Genomic DNA, 9,111 nt, shown 5'->3' with positions numbered 1-9,111 from the left:
CCAGTTCGCGCCTTCCTCTAGCCGTCCTACCTCCCCAGCTCCTGCCCAAAGCCACCACAGACCCCCCCCCCGCCCCAAGGCCACGTCGCTTGACTACTGTCGACGACCGACCGATCCACAACAACGCGTTGGATCCCCGCCTCCATTTACCACCAGGACGCCACCCACCGCTTGTTATCGCCCCAAACCAAGCCAACCCATTCAGTCTCGCGTCGACGACCACACCCCCACCGTCAACAACCTGCACGCCCAAGGAGAACGTGCCTGCCCCCGAGCCCGTAACAGCCAACCCCACGCCTGAGCAAGCAGACATGATGGCCTCCAACACCCCCGCCCCAACCAGCGACGCCGGATTCACAGCTCGCCAACAACAACAGCTGCAACAAATGATAGCTGAAGCGATCGCCAGTATCCCCAGGGATGGCGGACCTCCCGGACCACCCGGCCCCCCCGGACCCCCCGGACCCGCGGCGAAACCTCAGGACCCTGATGCCCCCTACACCGGGCATTGGAAGCCCGACGATCTCGGATTCTTTGACCCAAACCTTGACGACAAGGACGCCATAGGCACCGGAGACATAGTATACATCGGCAACCACCCCTACTACCGGGACGTCCACCTGTTCACCGCGCGCGTCAAAGACGTAGCGCGCACCAAGGGCGAAGAGGCTGTCCGCCGTAACCTTACCACATGCCTCCGCGGCACCGCGCTCGAATGGTACACAGCAGAGCTAACGGACATCGAGAAGGACTTCATGATCGAAGTCGATATCTCCCGGGGATGGATCCCCAGCCTCACCAAACGTTTCCAGCAACGCGCCACACAGGCATGGACCGCCATAAAGCGCGATAGCTACACCCTAAAGGACGCGTCCGAAGGCCGCTCTGTCCGCTCTTACTGCCAAGCCATCTTCCGCAATGCCAAGAGCGCAGGAATCTCCGACACCGCCGCCCAGCTTACGGCCGCTTACTCCAACATATACTGGGAGTTCCGCGCCCAAATCACAGAACCCACCCCAGCCACCTCCATGCAGGATTTCCTCCGCGAGGTCGAAGGTAAGCAAACGATCTGGGAAGATATGGCAAGGAGTCGCCTCCGGCTTCTGGCGGGCCCCTCCTCGCCTTTCCCCTACCGCGGCAGAGGCCGTGGACGCTACCCCTTTGCTCGCCCGCACGGCTACAGTCTCGAGCCTCGACGCGGAGCATACGGACAATACAGCGGTCGTGGCACATACGGACAGTATAACCGCCCCCAGGGAGACTTCCGCACCGTCACCAGCCAAGGCCCTGCCACCGGCCAACAACCGCAACCCGGATACTCGCAAGGCTTCGAACAGGGCGTACAACGCGCCATGCAAAACCTCCAATACCAACTGCAACGCCAACAGCAGCAGGGCAACCAAGCCCCCAGCCAGCCTGCCCTTCAAAACCCGAAACCTCAACTCCTCCTCACAGCCCCACCACGAGGGAACTTCAACAGGCCTAAAGCATACAATAACCACCCCGCAGATACAAGCCCAGACGCCGCCGAGGAACAAGACGACCAACAAGACGCACTTTACGGCAACCCCGAGGACGATGTGCACACAGGCGGCAGCTACGAACCCCCCTACTTCCGCGCCGATGGATACTACGTCGACGACATCGCCGACAACGACGAGTGCCAAACCACTCCTTTTCACTAGCCGATGATGCCCCCAAGGCGGAGGGTCAACAGCAGGAAGCTGTCAGCACATTTATGCATAATGACCATATCCTTATTGTCTCCTGCAAGCACTGTAAAGCATCCTTTACATCGAACACCAAGTTACACAAGCATATTCGCCAACTATGCTGTTCCCCAAGTCCTATCATTACCAACGCCAACACCGCTACACCCCACACTCCCAAGCTAATCTCATCCAATGCCCCTCCCCACACCGACGCACCCGGCTCCGCCTTCCGCTCCTGGCGTTATATCACGGCGTCAGTTTACATCAAGGACCCTACCAAGCTAACCTCAATCTGCCTCGACTCCGGCTGCACGATGAGCTCCGTCAGCAAAGACTGGGTGCTTGAACAGCACCCAACGATACGCGCTGTCCGAGCAAGGTGACTGTGGGGAATCCGATATAAGACTTCTCGGGGTTTAGGGCTACGCCTAGGTTCTCGAGAGTCAGGAAGACGGCGTTGAGGTGTGTGATGTGGCTCTCGAGGTTGTCGGAAAAGATTACCAAGTCGTCGATGTATGCCTTGGCGTAATCCTTGTGCTTACGGAGCTCGTAGTCGATTTGGCGTTGTACATGTTGGGGGCTGTTACAGAAACCCATGGCAGCGACTTTAAGGTGCTCCTGACCGCGGTGGCTTATGACGGTCAGCTTGTGCTGGTCGTCCGGGTGTACACGCCATTGATAGAACCATTTGGTGGCGTCGATAACGGAGATGAACTTCTTGCCGATGAGGGCGTTGAGGATGTCAGTTTGGCGAGGCATAGGGTAATTGTCTTTCTCCGTGATCTTGTTGAGGTTTCGGATGTCGATCACTACACGACCTTTCTCTATCGGTTTACCGTGGATGAAAACGGTTCGCCATACCACGAAGACTGGCGCGCCGAATGGGGTGTGCTCCGTGGTCCATCCCATGCGGTCGTGGGTGTGTAGTTCGTCGAAAGTGGAATCAACAATGTCCTTATCCCTGGGAGATAGGGGGTAAACTTTGGCTTTCCTGAAGTCCTTGCGCCAGTCCTTGTGCAGGGGAATTCGCATCCATCTGTCGGGGGAGACATTGGCGATGTTGCCCTTGTCATTCCAGATGTTGTATCTTTGGAGAACCTCTGCTAGGCGTGCTGCTGTGTTGTCGTCGCCGTAGATTGTTGTACCGCTGGTGGTCAGATGTTCGGTACGGAGGGGGTTGGAGGGCTCTGGCCTGCTGGAGTAGGCTGCCAGGGCGTCGGCTTGGCAGACTCTGACTTCGTTTGTCATGTCATAATCGCCGAGGGTGCCGAGTCGTGTCCTGGCGGGGATCGTGAGCGGCCTGGGGTTCGCGTTTTGGATGGGGACAGCTTGGAACTGACTGTCGGTGATTGCGGCGAATAGAGTGGCGGTGGAATGGTGCGGGGTGAACATGTAGTCACGGTCGGGGAAAAGTGTTCCTCTGTATGATATGGGGACGAGGGCGTATGACTGTGCGGGGACCGTGAGGGTGTGCGCGGAGTATATGGGGCGGTCGGGCTTGCGGTGGGGCTTTGGAGTGACGGATATAGGGATGACAGTGTCGCCGCAGGCGCGGATGGTGGCTATCCGGCGCTGGGGGTCTAGGATGAAGCCTTCAGGCCCGAGAATGTCGATACCAATTAGTGGGATTGCAGATGTGTTTTTTATTATGTGAACCTCCCGGGTAATTCTGGCTGTGACTGGGTTGTCGTTGGGGTCCTTGCCGGGTAGGTGAATTGGCAGGTTCACATATTCAGTAGAGTCGTGGAGCTGGTCGCCTAGGCCTTTGATCTTGATGAGGTCTGAAGGGAGAAGGGTGATCGTTGGGTGCTGTTCAAGCACCCAGTCTTTGCTGACGGAGCTCATCGTGCAGCCGGAGTCGAGGCAGATTGAGGTTAGCTTGGTAGGGTCCTTGATGTAAACTGACGCCGTGATATAACGCCAGGAGCGGAAGGCGGAGCCGGGTGCGTCGGTGTGGGGAGGGGCATTGGATGAGATTAGCTTGGGAGTGTGGGGTGTAGCGGTGTTGGCGTTGGTAATGATAGGACTTGGGGAACAGCATAGTTGGCGAATATGCTTGTGTAACTTGGTGTTCGATGTAAAGGATGCTTTACAGTGCTTGCAGGAGACAATAAGGATATGGTCATTATGCATAAATGTGCTGACAGCTTCCTGCTGTTGACCCTCCGCCTTGGGGGCATCATCGGCTAGTGAAAAGGAGTGGTTTGGCACTCGTCGTTGTCGGCGATGTCGTCGACGTAGTATCCATCGGCGCGGAAGTAGGGGGGTTCGTAGCTGCCGCCTGTGTGCACATCGTCCTCGGGGGTTGCCGTAAAGTGCGTCTTGTTGGTCGTCTTGTTCCTCGGCTGCGTCTGGGCTTGTATCTTGCTGGGTGGTTATTGTATGCTTTAGGCCTGTTGAAGTTCCCTCGTGGTGGGGCTGTGAGGAGGAGTTGAGGTTCCGGGTTTTTAAGGTCAGGCTGGCTGGGGGCTTGGTTGCCCTGCTGCTGTTGGCGTTGCAGTTGGTATTGGAGGTTTTGCATGGCGCGTTGTACGCCCTGTTCGAAGCCTTGCGAGTATCCGGGTTGCGGTTGTTGGCCGGTGGCAGGGCCTTGGCTGGTGACGGTGCGGAAGTCTCCCTGGGGGCGGTTATACTGTCCGTATGTGCCACGACCGCTGTATTGTCCGTATGCTCCGCGTCGAGGCTCGAGACTGTAGCCGTGCGGGCGAGCAAAGGGGTAGCGTCCACGGCCTCTGCCGCGGTAGGGGAAAGGCGAGGAGGGGCCCGCCAGAAGCCGGAGGCGACTCCTTGCCATATCTTCCCAGATCGTTTGCTTACCTTCGACCTCGCGGAGGAAATCCTGCATGGAGGTGGCTGGGGTGGGTTCTGTGATTTGGGCGCGGAACTCCCAGTATATGTTGGAGTAAGCGGCCGTAAGCTGGGCGGCGGTGTCGGAGATTCCTGCGCTCTTGGCATTGCGGAAGATGGCTTGGCAGTAAGAGCGGACAGAGCGGCCTTCGGACGCGTCCTTTAGGGTGTAGCTATCGCGCTTTATGGCGGTCCATGCCTGTGTGGCGCGTTGCTGGAAACGTTTGGTGAGGCTGGGGATCCATCCCCGGGAGATATCGACTTCGATCATGAAGTCCTTCTCGATGTCCGTTAGCTCTGCTGTGTACCATTCGAGCGCGGTGCCGCGGAGGCATGTGGTAAGGTTACGGCGGACAGCCTCTTCGCCCTTGGTGCGCGCTACGTCTTTGACGCGCGCGGTGAACAGGTGGACGTCCCGGTAGTAGGGGTGGTTGCCGATGTATACTATGTCTCCGGTGCCTATGGCGTCCTTGTCGTCAAGGTTTGGGTCAAAGAATCCGAGATCGTCGGGCTTCCAATGCCCGGTGTAGGGGGCATCAGGGTCCTGAGGTTTCGCCGCGGGTCCGGGGGGTCCGGGGGGGCCGGGTGGTCCGGGAGGTCCGCCATCCCTGGGGATACTGGCGATCGCTTCAGCTATCATTTGTTGCAGCTGTTGTTGTTGGCGAGCTGTGAATCCGGCGTCGCTGGTTGGGGCGGGGGTGTTGGAGGCCATCATGTCTGCTTGCTCAGGCGTGGGGTTGGCTGTTACGGGCTCGGGGGCAGGCACGTTCTCCTTGGGCGTGCAGGGTTGTTGACGGTGGGGGTGTGGTCGTCGACGCGAGACTGAATGGGTTGGCTTGGTTTGGGGCGATAACAAGCGGTGGGTGGCGTCCTGGTGGTAAATGGAGGCGGGGATCCAACGCGTTGTTGTGGATCGGTCGGTCGTCGACAGTAGTCAAGCGACGTGGCCTTGGGGCGGGGGGGGGTCTGTGGTGGCTTTGGGCAGGAGCTGGGGAGGTAGGACGGCTAGAGGAAGGCGCGAACTGGCCGTTGGCAGGGGCGATGGCAAGTGGGATGGGAGAGAGGGCTTTCAAACGGTGGAAGCCTAAGGGCTTTTTGGGTGTAGCGGAAGGGGGGTCCAAGGTCGTGAGGAAGGTGGCTTCCCACCGTATGAAGTGGTTCGTCGCTTCGCCTTACAAAAATGAAATAAATTTCAAAGCAAAAGTAACAAACTAAAAATAAAAACAAGAACTAAAACTAAAGCAAGCTAAATGCAAAGCACTCTTACAAATCACTGAGAGCAGCTCTTACAAAAAAGAGGGACAATTGTAATGCACTCACTTATTGTTTTCTTATATATTATGTTTGCTTATTTTTACCTCTTTCTATTATGTTCTCACTACTACTATTTCTATATGTATATATATATATATAAATGTATGTATTTTACACATCTTCTTTTCTCTTTCTTTTCCTTTTCAGTGATTAGGTACAATTACTACTGTTATTATTATTACAATTATTATTGTTATTATCATCCACTATGCTATCTACTATCTCCCATTATTCACTCTTCACACTGTCATCACCTTTCACAATTATCTACTCTGATAGACAAGGAGTTCTTTGCTGTAATGAATTTTGGTTTCATCATTATATTACACAATCATATTGCTTTATATACTTGTGAGCGGTGATGACAGTGTGAAGAGTGAATAATAGAAAATAATAGAGAGTGTAGTGAATGATAATAACAATAATAATTGTAGTAGTAATAATAATAGTAGTAGTAGTAATAATAATAGTTAATCATTAAGAAGAAAAAGAGAAAAGAAGATGTGCAAAATACATACATTTATATATATATACACATAAAAATAGCAATAGTGAGAATATAATGGAAAGAGATAAGAATAAGTAAAGATAATATAATAAAAAAATAATAAATGAGTGTATTACAATTGCTTCTCTTTTTTATAAAAGCTGCTCTCAGCAATTTATATAGATTGCTTGCTAATAAATATTTGCATTTCCATATCATAAATGTCATTTATTGATAGCAGTATATTGATCACATTCTTTAGATACTTTGTATCTATTATGACGGGTTAGCACCCGTTAGTGGTTAACTTACGCAACCAACCCCTTTTGCCTCACGCTCCGCGCCCGCGTAGTCGCGTAGTTGTAACGATTCTTCCGCGTAACCCTCAATGTTCTTCCGCTCCGTGCTCCACTGCGGGGCGGCTTCTGATATTCTTCCGCCCCGATCTCCCCTCTATAAGAACCCCCTTCGTACAACCTTTCCTTCTGATCTCTTTTCTCTTTCTTTCCTTAATCAATTCGTAATCTGTATTTAGGATAGTGCTAGATCGTTAATCGATGTACGCCCGTTACATATATGTTGTTATCAATTTTTTAATAAAATAAAATTGATGAGTTCTTTGATTAGAGATTGCATGCAGAAAAGTAAAAAGAATTTTTTTTTTTTTTTTTTTGAAAATTTTTCTTCTTTTTAAATTTAATCATCATCAAAATTTGTTACTTTTCTACCGCGATTTTTTCATTTTTAAATTAATTTTTTTTGTTAAAATCTTTCTGAAAAATGCATTTAATTGAAATTCAGCTGAGATTTGCACTTCTAATATTTTTTTGATTTGAAATTTATACTTTTAATGTTTTTCAGCTGCGAATTTGTGCTTTTAATGTTTGAAAATATATTGATTTTATTTTGTCATTCATTTTTTTATTTGGAAAAATTTTTAAATGTCTGAATGTCCAATGATGCTCTTGCAAAAAGTTTTGTCTCGCCCTACTAAGCACTAAAAACGCTACAATTTTCTTCTGAAATACACACTGAAATTAATACTAAAGATCCTGTATCTCATTCTTTTGTTATCATTCAAATTAATAAGTAAGTTACAGTGTAATTAGTGAAGTCTTCCTTTTTTATATTCATTGCCACCTTCCAACTCTATAACGTTGTTAATATGAACAGAAATCCGCTCTATTCAAGCCTGAATCTGCTCCTGTGGTAGATCCCTTCATGTTTTTTCCCATATTGCTATAGCTGCTGCCCGGTTTTGTGGAGCTCCTTTGACAGTTGTTTTTCATTTCATCCAGGTCCAAACAGGTTCAATCATATTGAGAACTGGGGAATTCGCACACCAGAGCATCCGTTGAATGTGATAAATCTCATATATATGATGTTAGATATAGTGATCATGAGCAGGAGCTCGATCCTCCCGGACAATGGTATTTGGACGTTCTTTTTCACACTCATTGGCAAAGGGAAAGAGCTTTAGAAGAAGGATTTTGACCTGATATCGATACCAATCAATTCCATTACTTTTGCCACGGGATAGCTTGCCTGTCTCTTTCTTCCACTTCCATATTGGTTGAGGTCCTGGCAGTTGATGAAGGTTTAAACATCGTATTCTATTTTGAAGCTCCCATTCTGCTTTCTTGATTGGTTCCATCATTTCATTAAGAGAATCTATATCCTTTACTGACTGAGCCTTTTCTTGAGCAGTTTCCGGACTCCAGCAGTGACAGGGACCCTTTTTATCATATGAGAAACAACCCCAGAATTTGAACTCTGAAGACCCCTTCCATCGCTCGTGTATGCAACTTCGAGAAAATCTTTCCTTGGAGGTTCTCCAAATTCGATATCCTCTACAGTGATGAAGCAATATAACAGATGTCTCATCTGACCATATAACTCTTTTCCAATCTTCTAGAGTCCAATCTTGATGATTTAAACACCACTGAAGTCGTTCATGTTTCATTTTATTGGTCAAGCCAGGTTTTCGAGTAGGTTTGGTCTTTTTCATGCCTGCTTTTCGCAAGATCTCAGTGTTGGGTGCAATATTAAAGCCCTCCTCACTGAGTTCAAGAGCAATATCAGCACAGGATTTCTCCCGTCCATATCGATTTCAGCGCACCTTCGCTAATACTTGCTCTCGAATAGAAGAAGTCTGTTTTGTAGGTCTGCCACTGCGGGGGGCATCTTGAAGGAATTCATCACGGATAGTAAGATAGAGGAGATCAGGGTTGAAGCCACGTTCAAGAGCTCTGGCATATATATGGTTGATTTGGCGAGCAGAGAGATTTGTAATATTCATGATCTCAGTGGTAGTTTTTGCAATATAAGGTGATTTGAGAGCCACCACGAGCGCCCGAGTGGCGATATCAGTATTGGAAGCCAGGATTGAAAGCAGCACTGATGATGAAAAGATAACAAACTGAGGCAATAAAAACTAGGTGGGAGCCTCTTATATTTTAAATGAGGGGTAGTTTTATTACATTTTAATACTGTGGTGGTGCTCACTATCTAATATAGCGGTTTTTTAATTATCTTGGCGAGACAAAATTTTTTGCAGCGGCTTCTGTATATTTTCTTTTAATTTTCATATATCATCATTAAATTTTCAATTTGTCCATCTCACAAGATATTCTGAAGGTTTATTTTTTCATTGTTGTTTTTTAAAAATTTTCTCAATTTCATATTTTTTTTTCATTGTTGTTAAATTCTGATTCTGATTCTGATAAAGCTTCATTTCTGCAGTTGTATGGT

At 49.4% G+C, this 9,111-nt stretch overlaps 3 protein-coding genes across 3 annotated transcripts; 1 reads left to right on the top strand and 2 right to left on the bottom strand.

Moving 5' to 3' along the window:
• Positions 1-314: 314 nt before the first annotated feature.
• Positions 315-1,486, top strand: HCAG_07729 (predicted protein; the record flags this gene model as incomplete). Its single annotated transcript, XM_001537370.1, has 2 exons — positions 315-1,056; positions 1,389-1,486. 2 exons carry the CDS (start codon positions 315-317, stop codon positions 1,484-1,486), a joined length of 840 nt encoding a protein of 279 aa, XP_001537420.1.
• A 550-nt stretch (positions 1,487-2,036) lies between these two features.
• HCAG_07728 (predicted protein) lies at positions 2,037-5,271 on the bottom strand (the record flags this gene model as incomplete). The annotated part of the gene is made up of 2 exons (XM_001537369.1): positions 2,037-4,498; positions 4,530-5,271. The coding sequence occupies 2 exons, from the start codon at positions 5,269-5,271 to the stop codon at positions 2,037-2,039; spliced, it is 3,204 nt and encodes a 1,067-aa protein (XP_001537419.1).
• Positions 5,272-6,584: 1,313 nt separating this feature from the next.
• Positions 6,585-8,659, bottom strand: HCAG_07727 (predicted protein; the record flags this gene model as incomplete). Its single annotated transcript, XM_001537368.1, has 6 exons — positions 6,585-6,633; positions 6,673-6,868; positions 7,352-7,379; positions 7,704-7,729; positions 8,049-8,271; positions 8,480-8,659. 6 exons carry the CDS (start codon positions 8,657-8,659, stop codon positions 6,585-6,587), a joined length of 702 nt encoding a protein of 233 aa, XP_001537418.1.
• Positions 8,660-9,111: the final 452 nt, after the last annotated feature.

Source organism: Histoplasma capsulatum, genomic scaffold (genome assembly GCF_000149585.1).
Source record: "Histoplasma capsulatum NAm1 scaffold_9 genomic scaffold, whole genome shotgun sequence".
Taxonomy (NCBI): domain Eukaryota; kingdom Fungi; phylum Ascomycota; class Eurotiomycetes; order Onygenales; family Ajellomycetaceae; genus Histoplasma; species Histoplasma mississippiense.
The sequence above is the reverse complement of the archived record's forward strand: the minus strand, read 5'-3'. Positions and strand labels throughout refer to the sequence as shown.